The sequence below is a fragment of the Thamnophis elegans genome, chromosome 6, assembly GCF_009769535.1.
Source record: "Thamnophis elegans isolate rThaEle1 chromosome 6, rThaEle1.pri, whole genome shotgun sequence".
Taxonomy (NCBI): Eukaryota; Metazoa; Chordata; class Lepidosauria; order Squamata; family Colubridae; genus Thamnophis; species Thamnophis elegans.
In genome coordinates this window covers 32,486,748-32,504,904 of record NC_045546.1, presented here as the reverse complement: position 1 = coordinate 32,504,904, position 18,157 = coordinate 32,486,748, and the positions used below count along the sequence as shown (strand labels likewise).

At 37.6% G+C, this 18,157-nt stretch overlaps 1 protein-coding gene across 2 annotated transcripts; it reads left to right on the top strand.

The window, feature by feature from the left end:
- ZBTB11 (zinc finger and BTB domain containing 11) lies at positions 1–16,751 on the top strand. Of its 2 annotated transcripts, XM_032219671.1 has the most exons (11): positions 1–1,055; positions 2,462–2,697; positions 2,845–3,076; positions 3,628–4,478; positions 6,384–6,563; positions 6,932–7,165; positions 7,959–8,103; positions 9,271–9,388; positions 11,537–11,695; positions 13,818–13,993; positions 15,998–16,751. In XM_032219671.1, the coding sequence occupies exons 1-11, from the start codon at positions 746–748 to the stop codon at positions 16,507–16,509; spliced, it is 3,153 nt and encodes a 1,050-aa protein (XP_032075562.1). In that variant the 5' UTR covers positions 1–745; the 3' UTR covers positions 16,510–16,751. The 2 variants fall into 2 exon arrangements, 1 of the variants encoding a protein (XP_032075562.1); XR_004255626.1 differs by lacking the exon at positions 15,998–16,751 and having other exon boundaries at positions 11,537–12,693; positions 13,818–13,903.
- Positions 16,752–18,157: the final 1,406 nt, after the last annotated feature.

The window sequence follows — 18,157 nt, the reverse complement described above, 5'->3', positions numbered from 1 at the left end:
TGTGTGATTTTGTTGTCAGCATATTCAACTATGTAATGAACAAAGTATTTAATAAGAATATTTCATTCATTTAGATATACGATGTCTTATTTTTATGTTCCCTTTATTTTTTTTTGAGCAGTATAGTTTGCCTATGTTACATGCAATTAAACGTCTCCCACTCCTGTTGACCGCTCTGTCTGTATCAAAACAGCAAATCATTTTCAACGGCCCTGGCAACACTTGCCCGATTCCAGCATGGCGACGCTCCTCAAAGCGCTTCCCCTTCCCTCCGCTCATAGGGCTAGGCCAGACCTCACTTCCGCTTGTGCAGCAGCCATTTTGTCTTTCCGTTGATCCGGCTGCCCGAGCTTCTTCCTCCCACCCGTCGCCGAGGACCGCGAAACTCCAGTTCCACCTCCTGGGGCCCGATTCCTTCTGGACCCGATGCTTCGGGTTTTTCTTTATTTTAACCCTTCCCGTAATTCCCCCTTTCCCCTTGTTTTCCCCTTCGCTCGCTCCGAGTGGTCTCCTTTCTAACACCTGTGATAGGAGACACCACCCACCCACCCGCGACGCCTGCTTCTCTTCTTCGGAGAGTTCCCTCGCGTCTCTTCCGCGGGGGACCCGGGTTCAACCTCATCCCACCCCCCAAAACAGAGCTGGACCCGCATCGGACTCTCTCAGCGGCTGAAGTGCCCCCCCAGCCCGCCTCCTAAGCTGACCAGGGGGCGTCCGCCGGCTGCCACTCACCTCCCCGCCCGCCATGTCGAGCGAGGAGAGCTACTTGGCCATCCTGCGCTATTTGACCAACGAGCGCGAGCCTTACGCGCCGGGTACCGAGGGCAACGTCAAGCGCAAGATCCGCAAGGCCGCCGCCTGCTATGTGGTCCGCGGCGGGACCCTCTTCTACCAGCGCCGGCAGCGGGACCAGCAAAGCTTCGCCGAGCTCGAAGTGGTGCTGCAGGCCGAGCGTCGCGGCCGCCTCATTCGGGCAGCCCATCTGGAAACTGACGGCTCCCACCGGACCCGCTTGCAGACTTGGCAGCGCCTCTCCAGGCGCTATTGGTGGCGAGGTGAGGAAAGGCGCTGGGTGGGATGGGGTTGTGGGGAGGAGGAGGAAGAAGAGGGGGGGCGTCCCTGCGTGACCGGTCTTGAACCAGCGGAGCGGGCGAGCACGCCGGCTGGCTGGCTGTGTACTCGGAGGTGCCTCGCAGCGGCGCGGTGACACGCGCAACTTACTCGCCCCACCTCTGGTCTTGAGCGCCGCCTTCGTCAGACCGAGGCGCTCTCTTTCGAAGCTGCTAAAAACGGAGGCCAGGGAGTTGCCAAGCTCGTGGCCAAAGATGAATTTCCGTGGGAATGGGCTTATGCTCAAAAAACGCCTGTTCAATTTACCCTCTGCTTTCTCCTGAAGTCACTTAACCGCGGTTAATCATTGTGAAAATGAACCTCGTTTTCTGCATCATTGCATTGATGCATGTTGAACACTCCCATAAAACATTTAGGGCTTCATTTGATCAACAGATTAGGATTATTGGTACATTTGATGTGCATGTCTACGGAGATTCTCAGTCATCCAGGTCATGGTTCTCCTAAAGGTGCTTTTTCAAGAGGCAACTGGACTTTAAAAAAATCCCCACCATCCAGTCAAAGCTGGAGAAGCTTCCTGGATAAGAAGCCAAATGTCTTAAAAAAAAAAAAAAAACCACTATGTCCAGTTGCCTCTTGAAAAAGCACCTTTGATGTTTGATGTGCATTGATTCTACAGGGACTGTTTGCCGATGTTAAAGGGTTTTTTTGAGCTCATGTTGAGCCCATATGAACTGTAATCCCCAAACGAACAGCAATGATTTAAAAAAAAACAAAAATTGTATAAAATAAGGGTTTCTAAATTTTAAGCACATTTTCTCTTTGTAATGGCCTTCAATCAATGTAAGACAGACATGCAGCTTCAAATCTGATATAGCACTAATCAAGGAGGATCTTTTAATTTGCATAAATTAGCTTACTCTAGACAGGAGGCAGATGGGTATTTTCTGTAAATTATCAGATATGAGTTCTAATGGATCAGACTTGTTTTGTTTTGCATAATTATGGATTTCAGGGTAGAAAGTTTATAGTAGTGATGTGAATAGGCAGAGCAGAACAAAAGCAGAATGAAAAATATGCCTTGTAAAGAATCCTCTGTGTTTCATTTCTCCATATGTTTTTGGTTAAATACTATGCCATAAGTATGAAAAATTCATTTTGTACATTTATAGAAAGTATAGGTCTAAAACTGATGGGAGTCCTGACATGGCAGGAAGATTTGAAAATAAGCAAAAACATTGGCTCTGATTTAGTCTCTTTCCATGCAACCAAATAAAAGGTAACGGATGAGTGTTTTCGAATAACTGCCCAATATTGAAAAATTAATTTAAATATATCAATTTATGCATGAATAAAACAATACATACAAAAAAGTTTTGTGTCTTTTAAGGTATCCTGAAGCAAGTTAAAGATTATATTAAAGAATGTAGCAAATGCCAGGAAAAATTAGATCGTTCTAGATCACTGTCAGACCCTTCTGAAATGCTGGAAGAGCTAGGATTGGATGCAGTTTCTCATGAAGATAGTAATGAAACAGACGATGAAATAAATAATTCCACGTCACTGCCAGCAGCATCACCAAAACCAGTGAAAAAGAAACCAATAGCCAAGCATGAACTTGTATTTGTAAGTAAATATTCATATATAATTGGCATGGAAATTTATTTTACATTTACGCTATAAACTCTTTTCATACATAGCATATTTAAGATGATACTTAATTTGCTTTGTTTGTTTTAGTTGTAACAATATGGCTATCTTTTTTGATGCCAGGTTGATAGTAAAGGCCTTGTGAAACAATCTTCTCCAAAACATTCTCAATCAGTTTTGAATCAGTTGAACCAACAGCGGCTTTCTAGTCAGTTCTGTGATGTTACCTTGCTTATTGAGGGAGAAGTGTACAAAGCACACAAATCTATTTTGGCAGCCAACAGTGAATACTTCAGAGAACTTTTTATTGAAAAGGGAGCTGTTTCCAGCCATGAAGCAGTAGTAGATCTTTCAGGTAATGTATCATAATATCAATGAGTTTGTTAAATATGAAGATTTTTTAAAGGCAATTCAATAAACTATATAAAATATATTAGGAAAGAAAAGATGCTTGGATTTTTTGTTTATTTGTTGTGCTTTTTGTTTTATTTGACAGGAAGTAATTTGGACAGTGTCCCCCAATTTATTTATTTATTTAGTAAATTTATGTCCTGTCTTTCAGGATAAAAAGGGACCTATTTTACAATAGTGTATCTATTAATATACCACATTTAAATATAACTAAAATGATTCTTATATAGTAATGTTAAATACACAATTATATCATAACATCTTACGACATTAGTGAAAAGCACTGAAGCAAAAATTTACTTAAAACAGAGATAAGGAATGAATGCATTTCTATGCAGACAATTCCTGAGATGTGTGACAGCTATTGAAAAGAGACCCTGTCCACAGTATTCATCAGACTGGCAGACTTCTGTTTTTATAAAATAAATGGCGAGGGTCCACTCTTTCATCAAATCTTTCTAATTTCTTTTGTTTGTTTTGTGTGTGTACGTGCAGGATTTCGGAAGGCCAGTTTCCTCCCTTTGCTAGAATTTGCTTATACTTCAGAATTAGTTTTTGATTTTTGTAACATGGCAGCTGTAGCTGAGCTAGCTCAGCATCTTCTCATGACAGAGGTTTTGGCAATCTGTGAAAATGTACACAAGCAGATGGAAGATAAACAAATCACCGTATATCAAAAAGGAGATGTACAAGTAGTAGAGGTAGCTCAAACTATTTCAGAGCAGAATGAAATTGAAGCTAATCCTGTTGCCAGCACTGAGCAAGCAATAGCTACCGAAGATCCAGGAGCAACGGTGAATGGAACATCTTCAAATACTGAGGCAGAAGAGATGACTGTGTGTGAAACTGCATTGGAAATTGTTTCAGAGCCTCCTGCAAAGAATCTTCCTGAGCTCCCGGTCGATACTCCTGCTTTGGAAACAACAGAAAATGAAGAGAAAGCCCCAGTAGTGGAATGTTCCACAAATCAAACTATAACTGTGGTACAAACTGAACCTTCAGTAGCAGAGCAAGTTATTATTAGTACTCAGGCTGAAAATGAGGCTGATCAAAATATGAATGGAGATCCAAATGTGAACAGCGAACTTAACGTGAGCAGCAAAGCAAATGCAGAAGTTGATGTTGAGGATTCCCAGGAAGGGCTTAAGCGAAAACGTGGTCGGCCTTGTAAAATGCAGGACATTCCAGAATCACAACCGGAGACCACAGCTCTTAGTCAAGATGATACTTATAAAAGCAAGCTTCGCCAGCGATCTGTTAGTGAGGGTGGCTATATTCGACTGCACAAGGGTACCGAAAAAAAGCTGCAGAACAGAAAGCCAGGCCCCAAATCAGCTATCCAGCAGGTATAAGTCTGCTCAAAATCTGTTTAAAAAAAAAAATGGGTGGGGGAGACAGGACTATCTATAAAAATCTTGAAGTTTACTAATGCATTTTTTTCCTTCTGGCAAGCCCACAAAGTGATATTATACTAAGACTTTAAAGAACCTAAAACCATATATACTGTATATCAGCTGTACAAGAGAAAGATTTTAATTTTTCTGTTAATATAACAATTACATGTAGCTAAGCTGATTGGAATGGGGGCAGATGTTAGGTAGCTGCATGATATTGTTAATTAATTAAACGTGTGTGCCACCTAATTCTCTATTGACAGCGGACAACAATCAAATAAAATAAATAATGGCAAGTGGGACAAATAAAATAGAATGAAGCAAGAAATCTCACTCCTTCACTAAAGATGTGGGGAAAGAACTAGGTCTTCACTGCTCTTCTAAGCAATATCAGAGGGGGGACCATCTGGATCTTGGTAGAGGAGACTTCATTTCAAAGAGCAAGTGTTGCCACAGAGAAGGCCTTTCTCTGGTCTCAATATGTGACATGATTTAATCAAAGGAATGCAGAGCCCACCAATCTTGTAAGATTAATTTAGTTAGGCAGATAGTATGGTAAAGATTTATTTACTTCAAAGATGCTTAAGAATTCAATGCTGTATGTGTTATGGGCATATACAAAAATTGTGTATACAGATTATATTCTTTCAAACATTTTTTTTGTATTCCATCAAATACAGATACAAATTTTTAAATACATTTAAAATTTATTGAGATTGATTGAATATTTTTGTTTCCTATCCCTTAGATAGAACTAATAAGATACCGTATATACTCGAGTATAGGCCGACCCGAATATAAGCCGAGGCACCTAATTTTACCACAAAAAAACTGGAAAAGTTATTGACTCGAGTATAAGCCTAGGGTGGGAAATGCAGCAGCTACCGATAAATTTCAAAAATAAAAATAGATACCAATAATGCCATTGCCCATTGAATAACATATACAGCCTGCCTGTGCCCATTAAATATACAGTAGCCATTGTAAAAATTTGCTCTGCATAACAAATTATTATCACACAATACCGGTGTATTCAATGAAATACTTCACTCACCTCATGATGCTGATGTCCCGCTGTGATGATGATGTCCCGCCTCCTATGACACACGGCACAGTGATTCCTATCATTGGATCACTGTACCAGAGGAGGTGGGACATCGCTATGTGGCTGCTTGCCATAACAAGGAGGAGGTGGGACATCGTTGCAGAGCGGCAGGAGGGGGAGGAAGGGGAATCGTAAGACAGCCCTGCATTACATTAGAACGTGAGGAGGGGGGATGGTGCGGTGCGCGCTGCGCGGCAAACTGACACAGAGGGAGGGGAAACTCACAGGGGCACTGGGCCATTCACGAGTGTCACCCAGCGGCATGGCCCCGCCCCTTTTTCTCCTCCATTTCAGGCAAATTTTTCACTGACTCGAGTATAAGCCGAGGCGGCTTTTTTCAGCTCAAAAAGTGGGCTGAAAAACTAGGCTTATACTTGAGTATATACAGTATATTTACCAATTATCAGATTATGCTATATGTAAGAGGCGTGATTTAGCTAAACTGGTGGACTGGGAAGTTAAATATGACTGAGTGGAATTTGGATGAGAGATTTTCAGGAAAGATCAGAGCCATGAGTTGCATTGCGCTATTTTTGAAAATATGATACGAAAAGTAATAGCAACTAACTTGTTGCCATTCTATACTGTTAAAATACCAACATGGTTATGTTCATTAAGACACGCGAAGTTAACTCAAAAAAGATTGGCTTTTCTGGTCATGTATTTTGGTTCTCTGCAGGTAATATGTTTGAGTTGTTGGTTCTGTTTTCTGTATAACTAATATTAATGTTAAATATCAATTTTTTAATCAGGTTGCTATGAAGCTAGTGCAAAGAGGCAAGAAGATGAAGCAACCCAAAAGAGAGATTATAGAACACAGTGAGGCAGAAGCTCAGCACAAATGCAGTGAATGTGGGATGATTTTCCAGAGACGCTACGCTCTTATAATGCATACATTGAAGCATGAGAGGACGAAAAATTATAAATGCCCAGTAAGCACTTGGTAAAATGTATTATGAGTAAAGATTCCTATGATAGTGTTAACATATTCTTTGAATGCCAAGTTTCTCTGATGGAGTTTAACCTGATAATGGTTCTTGAACATACACTTCAGTCCTTATTTTATAATGATCAAGATCCATGGTTTGAAGCATTACTTTGCAAGTGGGTGGCCATTTCCAAGTCTGGGAAACGTAAATAAAGTTGATTAGACACAGAATGGAAAGTTACATTTTTTTTATCTTTTGATTGAAATATACACATTATCATTTCAGTTATATACTACACACACACACACACACATACACACACCTACCTTTAATAAGATTTCTCACAAGAAGTCAAATATTTGTTTTCTTAGCTATGCAAAAAAGAGTTCCAGTACGGTGCTTCACTGCGAGCTCACCTTGTTCGTCATACCCAAAAAAATGAAGTGACTGTTGCAACTGCTAATATAGAAGAAAGTGGTGCTGCCACGAAGGGAAGAACTAAGCGAGAATTTATCTGTGATATATGTGGAAGAAGTTTGCCTAAACTCTATTCTTTGCGAATCCACATGTTGAAACATACAGGTGTAAAGCCACATGCATGTAAGGTAAAAAAAAAAAAAAAAACAATTTCCTTCACTCCAATGTTAATGCACTCTGGTTAATACATTTCTCTGTTAATGCATTTCTCTGGTAGAAAGTAGGTTTTGGAATTCCTTTCCTCCAAGGTCCAATCCGTTTCCTCCTGAATTTCAGGAGAGCAGTTAACATCTGTTGTTTCATATAGTGCAAGTAGAAGGCATACTGTGATAAAAGTCTGACATTGACAAGTTTATGATTTTGCATATTTCTGCTAATATTTTAAATGCTGTTTATATTGTAAGTAGGCTTATTTATTTTTGAGAGGATTGTTTTCAATCTATGGAATTATTTTGACTGTTAGTCTCCCAGACTCTTCAGGTATGGAAAACATTGTCAGTTCATAGCAATCATAGATAGAAGAACTAACATCAAAAAAAAGGATAATTTGTATCTCAAGTGAGAACTCTGGATTGATTGATTTATTCAGCAATCCATTTATTTGTTTTCTTGTCTGTGCATCTCCCCTAGCAAAGTAATCTAGTTACCACCAGGCTTTGCAAAATCCAGATGACCACTAGATGGCCGCAAAAAGTGGGTGTTTTTGATGTCGTTACTGTCATTAAGCAGTTGTATGGATTTTGTGCAATTCAGATCTCACAGCCCTTATCTAATTTTTCCAAAGAATGCTAGCCCTAGGGAAAAAAATGTCAAGTACTTATGGATCATGCAATATAAGTAGATTCAGTGAAGCTTTCTTCATCTTAGTGTATTGCTGTTCATCTTGAAAGACAACATTATTTTTGTGATGTTGTTTAATAGATTTGTGGAAAGTCATTTACCTACAAACATGGTTTAAAGATGCACCTTGTGTTGCATGAGGCACAAAAGCAGTTTAAGTGTGAATTGTGTGACAAGTCCTTTGTCACAAAAAGAAGCCTTCAGGAGCATGTAAGCATTCACACAGGTAAATGACGCACATTAATTAATGCCATAAATAAAATAATGTAAAAAGGATTATATTGACACTTCTCAATCTAATGGGTTTCCTCTTTCACTTTATTTCTATAATTTGATACTTCCAAAAAACTCCTACATACAAGATTGATTCTGTGTAGTAAACATGCTTTAACTATCAGTCTGACCAAGATGCCAATCAATGGAATTATATGTATAGTTTTTTAAGACTAGAAACCAGCTATATTTAACGAGCCTGTTAACTGAATAAATCAAATGTAGTCACCGGCTATGACATTTCACCACATTGATTGCCAGGGTTGAATCAGCTGTACTGGCTGGCTTCTTTCATTGCTATTTCCAGGACTGAATGCTCAATGGAGTTGGGCAACAATCTGTATGGGACCAATATTCCATTATTCATTCTGAGGTTGTACAGAGGTTGTACTACCTGTTAAAACTTCCAAACAAGCTCAAAAAGAATATATCAAAGTATAGAGCCAGTTTTCAGGAAGGAATGTATAAAACATGTATGCTAAACAACAGCCACATTTTTAAGTGTAAGTGACTTCAGTAAAGAAAGTGAAGCAATGTCACTGCCCCTTCATTTAATGACCAAGAAAGAAACCACTCAACTCCATATTTCAGAATTAAGTGTACTTTTACTGGCTACAAACGAATAGAAGCATAGCAAAGCTGAATCTGAATAAAAAGGCACGAAAGCAATAGATATCAATACATGATTCTACACATCAGTGTGCAGAGTCTTTGAAGCCAGCCTTTTTATGCTCTACATTTGACCAACTGTTTCAATCAGTATGTGAAAAAATTATTTCACACTGAAAATTATTGATTTTTTTTTTTCATATATTATTTGGGAATAGGAAACAGCTATAGTAAAGAATAGTGATATCATAAAAATGAGAAGATTCAGGTTAAGCGAAGGGAGGTAATATGAGAAGGGGGAGTTAGATTATTTGTTTATTTGAGTTTTAGAAAGTTTATATGTGTTAAGATAATTAATGGATTGTGAATATTTTGTTTCTTATAAAAAATCAGGGGGTGGTTACTTTTCCTTTTGCCAGATTGTCATCAGATATCAGCTCTAGCCTTTTGGAAGTTGCATGTGATCTGTAGTTTGCCTAGCCATATATCAATATACTTTTATCATTTTCAGGAGAATCAAAATACTTCTGTTCACACTGTGGAAAATCTTTTCATAGAGCTTCAGGACTTAGTAAACACTTAAAGAAACATCAGCCCAAACCTGAAATCCGTGGCTATCAATGCAACCAGTAAGTATAATTAAGATTTTAAAAAGTTTGAAAGTAGCTTGGCTAATCTTGGTAGGTAGTAAGTGATTATCCATCTTATTCTTGTGAAAGTCAAAATTGCTTGAATATTAATTGTATTACTACAAAATTTCTCACAACTTTGAAATAATTTGTAGTAGGCAATCTTTAGATTAGTATTGTAATACCATTTTTATTAGATATTTCTGGAGTAGGATTTAGACCTGTGATGGCAAACCTATGGCACGGGTGCCACAAGTGACACGCGGAGCCATATCTGCTGACACGCAAACCATCAGCTCCAGTGTGCATGCGCACACTGGCTAGCTGATTTTCAGAAAATTTCCTTCTGGAGGGGGGTGGGAGGCCATTTTCGCCCTCCCCAGCTTCAGGAAAGCCTCCGGAGCTTGGGGGAGGGGGCGAAAAACAGGCCCAACAGGCCAATAGAATTTTCTGGTTGGCCCGTTGGGCCCATTTTTCATCCTCCCCAGGCTCTGCAGGCTTTCCTGGAGCCTGAGGAGATTGAAAACGGCCTCTCCCGGCCACCTGGAGGAAATACCAAGCTCTGCTTGGAGGCGAATAGTGCAGTGCATGTGGAGAGTGGGGGTTGTGCACACATGCACGTGGGGAGCACTTTCCATTACAGGTGCCAGCATGCGCTATCGTGCGCGTGACCTCGCATTTTTGGCACCCAACAAAAAAAGGTTAGCCATCACTGTTTTAGACTATTATATTGTAGCATTGTTCATGGATCCAGATAGCCATGATCTAAATCTTCCTCCTCAGCGTTATTAGGCTGTTTTGGCTGGAATTTTTGCCCCTTAAAAACATTTCAAACATTGTAATTCTAATTTCTTTATTATTCTCATTGTTTTCTTATGACAGGAGCTCAGTTTAGTGTTTTCAATACAAATACAAATTTTATTCTCCATACAAATTCCTAAAGGAAATTCTCCTGTTTAGGATTTCAGGCAACCATATTTGTATTATAAGTAGTTTCAAGTATAGTATTCCACTCTCATTCAATATTGACACTAAGCATTGTATAGCTTTCAGGTAAATTCAGTGCTCAGTGAGCTAGAAATCTTTTTACCTGAATGAGTGGGTTCTCTCTTAGATTTCTTTAACCAATGTTTTAACAATGTTCTTTGTTCTAGTATCTCTTGGGTTCTCTAGAATAATAATAATAATAATAATAATAATAATAATAATAATAATAATAATAATAATAATAATAATAATATGATGATGATGATGAAGAAGAAGAAGAAGAAGAAGAAGAAGAAGAAGAAGAAGAAGAAGAAGAAGAAGAAGAAGAAGAAAAAAGAAAAAAGTTTGGTTCATTGATATTGCAATACCTAGTGATGCACGCTGAGGATAAGCATAAGCAGCAAGAAAAAAATCACAAAGTACCGGGACTTGCAAATTGAAGTTGAGCGATGTGGGAAAAAAAATCATGTGTTGTCCCGATTGTAATTGGAACCCTTGGAGCAATACCTAAAGGGCTATCTTGCTATTTGGAAATTCTAAATTTATCAGACTTGAACATTCTGATTCTACAAAAAACCATCCTACTTGGAACAGCTTATATCCTCCGATGTTACCTTAACAGTTCCCAGGTCCTTGGTTAGGACCTGAGCTGTTGACCTACCAACCAGCTCCAAACACTGTGAATCTCACAAAAGATTAACCAATAATAATAACAACAACAACAGCAATTTAACTAATATTTAAATATTTGCTTATTTTCACTTAGTGCTCATTAAAATTGTATTAATCTTATTTTTCCATTGCATAGTGCATGGAAATAGTTTATTCCGAAGATAACAAATTGAAACTATTCTTTTTTATTTTATAATGATGTTATTTATTCCAGAGTGAAGTAGCAATATTGGCTGTAGAATAGTTTTGAAAACAGTTCTGGAAAGTTAATTAGTTTAGAATCATTCCTTTTTTCATAATCTGATAGAGAATTAACTATTTTGTAGCACGGGCATATTGTTTCATATTTTTATAGGGATTGTTTTCAAATATGAAATAATAGTATTAATGCATGTATACATATGGCTGCACAGTGGTAAACCTTTTCTCTTTTCTTATTAAGGACTATATACATGTACTCTCTATTATTCATCACAACTCTAATTTCAGGTGTGAGAAAAGTTTCTATGAACCTCGGGATCTCCGCCAGCATATGAACAAACATCTTGGAGTGAAACCTTTTCAATGTCAATTTTGTGGGAAATGCTATAGTTGGAAGAAAGATTGGTATTCTCATGTAAAATCACATTCTGTTACTGATCCATACAGGTAAACAAAGCTGGGTTCTCTTGGCTGCAAATACTTAGATTTAAATGAAAACTTTAAATGAAAGCTTTATGTAACCTGTAATTTTGTGGTGGGATAACTTAAATGCAAAAAAACATCATACCCGATTTACTGAAAAAAGCTCATTTTATTTTGCCTCAATATTTTGTTTTGATTTTTTTTTAATTAGGCAACCTATTTACCAATTTATTCAATTCCAAATTCTACCAGAGTTTATATCACTGTATAAATCTGATTATATCCATCAATCTGTTTGTAGACATAGACATTCAGTATTGAGCTTTTGAATTATTAAGAACTCTTGGTAGGGCAGAACTCTTTGCAACAGAAAATTAAAAAGATGATGAATTGTAAGTGGATAATGAGCTATGAGATTACATAAGAAGTCCACAAGACTCTAGTTCTAGTATTTCACTTTTGCTTGCAGGTTGGAGAGCTATTTTTGAACTACATCAGCTCCGATATACTGTATCATTCCAGTAGTTATCATTGCTTACATTTAAAATGTTTTTTACTAAAATGTTTGTTTAGTAAAGTTAGCTATCATGGAATATAAAAAAGGTTTTCCTTAAGGTTTTTCCAGTTTGGAAAATAGTAAAAGATTCTTATTTATGCTCCAGTTGACTTTCAAAAAATGCTTAATTTGTTTTTCCATAAAATCCAATATTAAGGTCACTACGTGAGCAGGGATGTTGGACTAAATCTCTAAGATCTCTTCCAATTCTGTTATTCTTCTAAAATTTCATAATGTCTTCAAACCAGAAGATACCAGTGAAAGAATAAAAATGTAAAAGAAATTTCTCTCTTTAATATTGTAAGCCATCTGATCATTTGGAGTTGGATAACCTCTAACGCTAATAAAATCAATCAGTCAATAGTTCTTGGAATTTGGGAAATCAATGATACATTATTTATTCTTATTAATCACCAGTGACAGTCATCTTGGTGTTTTGAAGCTAAAAGGAAAAACAGTTGATATGGTAAGCTTTTATTTACAGTTGCAGATGGTAAACTGAAAAAATAATGGCTTCAACAAAGCAGTCTAGTCAGTAGTTGAGGTATCAAGTGTATTTAGTGTTTTGATTTCAACTTCCTTAAAATTTCTCCTGCAATAAAGTAGAAGTTCCTTCCTATATTGACTTCAATCTCCTTTATGTAAGAAAACATTCTCTAAACTTTTCTGTTTATGTAAATGAAAAATGCAGTCTATAATCACCCAATTTTCATGGTGCTTGCTTTCAAAGATCAAGAGAAAAATGCATCTTGTGGAGTGATAACGTGATATCAATGGAAGTTTTGCAGGGCTTGGTCAAGAAAAATGCATAGAGCTATTACTAGTTTGCTAATGAGGGGAAAAGTAAAATAGTGCTGAAAAAGCAGGTTTTTTAAAATGAACTCTGCATAACTTGCATAAAATGTAGGATTATACTGAGCCCGCTCCCTTAAATGTTCCAAACTTCAGTTTGAGACTTTGCCATTGGAACTGAGAAAATAAATCATAAAGGTGTATAAAAAGGTGTTTAAATTGACCAAGGAGAGATTCAACCTAGAAATAAGGAGGAACTTTCTGACAGTGAGAACAATCAACCAATGAAACAGCTTGCCTTTGGAAGTTGTGGGAGCTTCATCACTTGAGACTTTCAAGAAGAGATTGGACTGCTGTTTGTCAGAAATGGTGTAGATGCTCCTGCTTTTGGGGGAGGGGTTGGACTAGATGACCTATAAGGTCCCTTCCAACTCTATTAATCTGTAATCTTTCTTCTTTCTGAGACAAGATGAAACTATAGTGCTATATACCTGAGCAGGAATTCTGTTTTACTTTATTTGAAGCACACCATCTAATACTGCATCCTTAATTGTATTTGGTTATAGAATTTTTTAAAACTATCATTCATAGGTATATGAAGGGCCCCATTGTCTCTTTGAGCCTTCCAGAAAATATTAGCTTTTTAATACTAGTTCCTCACTTTCACTTGTCCTTACTTTTAGAAATGGTAAGCACCTTAACATTTTTTTATTACAATAGTCTGTTCAAATACTAGATTAGCATTTAAAAAGTTGTTTCCTGAGTACTTTATCAAGCTGTTATTTTCTTTGTGTTTAGATGCAATGTGTGTGGCAAAGAGTTCTATGAAAAAGCTTTGTACAGGAGGCATGTTAAAAAAGCCACTCATGGGAAGAAAGGGAGAGCAAAACAAAATTTGGAGCGCGTTTGTGAACACTGTGGGAGAAAATTTACCCAGCTTCGGGAGTACAGAAGACATATGAACAACCATGAAGGTAAATGAAACGAGTCTGATTTAAAAAAAAAAAGCATCTTTCTAAAGATATTCAAGATAAGATATTACAGCCAGGGACCAGCTGTAAACCGAAGAGTGAGACAGCAAATAAAAATCACAATTAAACTCAATAAAACTAGTGGTAAAGGAGTGATTGTTCTACAATAATAAAACAAAACTTAGCCTCATTAAGAGAAATAAGAGCATATTGGTTAGATCAGCAATGTGAGCGTGCACTCATAATGCAATATGTACATGACCCCCAGGGGTGGGTTCCAGCAGGTACTACTGCCAGTTTGCTCATGGGCGTGCTGCGTGTACGCTGCACACACATGCTCAGTGCGATAAAAATTGTTCTGCACATGCGCAGAAGCAAAAAACAAGATGGCCTATGACGCCACCTGGAGAACCAATTCGGGAGTGTGGCAGGCCTGGGTCACTGACAGTTCCAGCAACCCAGACTGGCAAACAATTATTGGTTCAGCCAAACCAGTCCAAACCGGTAGGAACCCACCACTGCATGACCCTCCCGCACACCCTTCCACCCACGCATGTGCTCTTGCGCGTGTGTGCATGACATCCCCATGCTCCCCTTCATGCAAGCGCAACATACCCACCCACCCCACGGGGTTCTTGGTGTTTGGTTGTTTTCTTGCAGATGTTTCATTACCCAAACTAGGTAACATCATCGGTTCCACCACAAAACCGTGGACGACAAAATCGCGGATGACGAAAGCGCGTATGTGACGTCATCACAGCGCGACGAAAAAGATCGAAAAATGTAAAAATAAAGCGAAAACCTTACCCTAACCCCCCCAAACCTAACCCTAAACCTAACCCTTAACCTAACTCTAACCCTTAACCTAACGAAAAACCTAACGCTAACCCTTAACCTAACGCTAAACGTAACGCTAACGCTCTAAACCTAACCCTAACCCTAACCCTTAACCTAACCCTAACCCTTAACCTAACCCTTACCTTTATGTGAATCGGCTTGCTGTAATTTAATTTTTATTTCAATTTTTCGATCTTTTTCGTCGCGTTGTGATGACGTCACATACGCGATTTAGTCGACCGCGCTTTTGTGCAACACGGTTTTGACGGGTCACGACATCATCAGTGCTAGTCTGAAACATACTCATGTTTCTGTCTCCTGTAAACCATTCAGTGTCAATGGCAACATGGTAGATATGAATGTGAGACTTTTCTTCTGTTAGTCTTTGGTAGATTTGGTTTGTGTGCGCCTATTTCTTTTTAATTTCTCTCTAGTTTTGTAATTTTTGCCATCTTTATCTTTTATTTTTGTTTATTATGGAATTTTTCCATTTAACTATTTTATTTTTATTGGTTTTTATTTATTTCAAATGCTTTTAACTGGGATTGGGCGATGTTTACATTTAATGATTAAATAAGAAAGATATGGTTGTATAAGCATAGTTTGGCTATCCTGCATTTTAGGAAAGATGAAAGAGAGCTGAAACAGATAAGTTGTGGGTTTCCAATTGCCCTATTGTTTTCTTTCATTTTTGTTTGGAAAAAATGGATGACAGATTCCCACCAATACCATGATTTACTTAATCAGAATCTTCGAAGAAATGAATCTAGTCCTAGCACCGTTTTAATTTCTATATCTCTGATTGAAAGCAAAGATAATTAGCTAATTATAAATTCTGTATCTGAACAGATATTAATATGTTGTATTTGCAATTTGATATTTTCTTTTTATCTGTTTAAAACTAGCTTTTTAAATTATAATCATAGTAACTTGCAAATAGATGGGAAGGAATGCCATTTTTCTGTATTTTAATACTAACAAATATTTATTAACCCCAAATATCATGGGTTTATAGGTGACCTGTCAAAATTTCTCTATGCAAAATGACTATACAAAGGCTTATACTATAATGAACTTACTGGCTATGAGAAAATCTCATCTTAATCATTTTTATAGTAATTTTCACTTTTAAAGATTAGTAAATGCTTTCTTTCTGTTTCTGTTGAATAGGTGTTAAACCTTTTGAGTGTCTAACTTGTGGTGTTGCTTGGGCTGACGCACGTTCCTTAAAACGTCATGTAAGGTCACACACTGGAGAAAGGCCTTATGTATGTCCAGTATGCAATGAAGCCTACATAGATGCCCGTACCTTAAGAAAGCACATGACTAAATTTCACCGGGATTATGTACCTTGTAAAATCATGCTGGAAAAGGACACTCTTCAGTTTCATAATCAGGGGACTCAAGTCGAACATGCCATCAGTATTTTAACATCGGATGTGCCAGAACAAGAAACAGAGGTCTGTACTGAAGAGATCGAGACTGTAGTAATTACTGAAGAAACACTTGACCCTGTTGCAGCTACTGAAGAGTGTTCAACAGTTTCTACTCTTTCTGACCAAAGTATCATGCAAGTTGTCAATTATGTATTAGCACAACAACAAGGACAGAAAATAACAGAGGTTACAGAAGCTATTCAAACAGTAGAAGTAGAGGTACAGCATGTTTCTGATCAAGACTGAATACAAATATTCATTAACGTAGCACCTTGGCGAAACAGCATGTAATTAACAAAATGTTAACTTGTCTGGCTGGACTTTTATAGTAATTTCAGGATTCTGTTCTGAGTTTTGTGGAAAATATACATCTGTAATTAAAAATTAAATTCACCAGATAAGTAATGGACTTGCCCTAAGACTACTGCACCAGATGTAAATATTAGTTTAAAAAACCCTTTAAAATAAAATCATTTATGTGAGTGATAGTTATAATGTAATTTTTGATGCAGCTATTTTTTTTATCATTTAATATACCAAAGATTTGTGCCAATAGTTTTCAGATTGTAGCTATATGAAGTTCAAGGAAGGGTATGATCTACAAAAATTATGAATGTTATTGGAGATAAATATTGTGGTATATTTATTTAGTCAAAATCTCTGCAAAATTTCCTTTAAGTATAAAAACTGGATGGCATAGACTTTCTTACAGAACAAACTTTCCATAAGAACTACTTCAAGTCAAGCTGCATTAAACCATAGGCAGTTTTAGGAGAGAAACTGGGCAGTATCAGCCAAGAATAAAACATCCTGCATTTCCTGTTTTGCTTTACCTATTCTGAAAAATACTTCCAGGATTACATGTTTTGAGATTAGCTAAAGTATTTGTATATATCATGTATAAACTGATAAAAATTGGTTCAGTTTAGGATGAACTAAATACAAATGCTGTATATAAGAAAAATTGGATTGCTTAAATTTATTTCTGTTCACCGTAAAGGTCCTGAAGTTTAAGCTTTCGTACTGTCCTGATATTTATATAATATTGTCTTAAAATATAAGTAATTATGTGAATTAAAGTTTGTGAAAAACAAACGAAAAATTACCTATTTATAATTAATATACAACTTTGCAAAATAATAGCAAACAGTAATATTATATACAATATGTAATGTTTTAAATAACTCGGCCCACTTGCCAGTAAAATAACTTCATGAGCAAAAAAAGGGATATGGGCAAGTCCATGTACTCCATGTACCCTTAAAAATAGGTACAGGTAATCCTCAATTTACAACAGTTCATTTAGTGACCGTTCAAAGTTATAATAGCACTGAAAAAAGTGTCATGGCCGTTTTCACACTTATAACTATTGCAGCATTTCTGTTCTGACCCAAGTCATGCTGGCAAGGCAGAGGTTAAGTAGAGTCCATTTATTGCTCACTTATCACAGCATCAAAAGAGCTACTAATGGTGCAGTGAATCTCCACCCCAGCCCTCAGATTTTCCTCAGTCTGAATTCCTCAAAGACAGAAGTAACAGTACCCACAAGTACCGAGTCTGCCACATAAGCCCAGAGTTCCCAAAAATCAAAGCACAGTCCAAAAGTCTGAAGTCAGGGAGCTAATTCCAAAGTCCACGAGTGAAGCCCAAAGTTCAGAGCCAAGAAACACAATCCAGTGTTCACATGGCAGTGTTCACGAAAGCTGGGGAGGTGCACATCAAAGCAAACAGGTGTTCCTGACAAACATACTTCCTCCAGCATCTGGTTCTATCATCCTTCCCCAAATATTCCTTGGGAGGAAGGGTAGAGCTGCTTACTCGCAATCAGCACCCACAGATCAGGTGGGAAAGGCAGCTGTTCGTCAGAGGTTATCTGGAGCCTATTTGTGCTGGC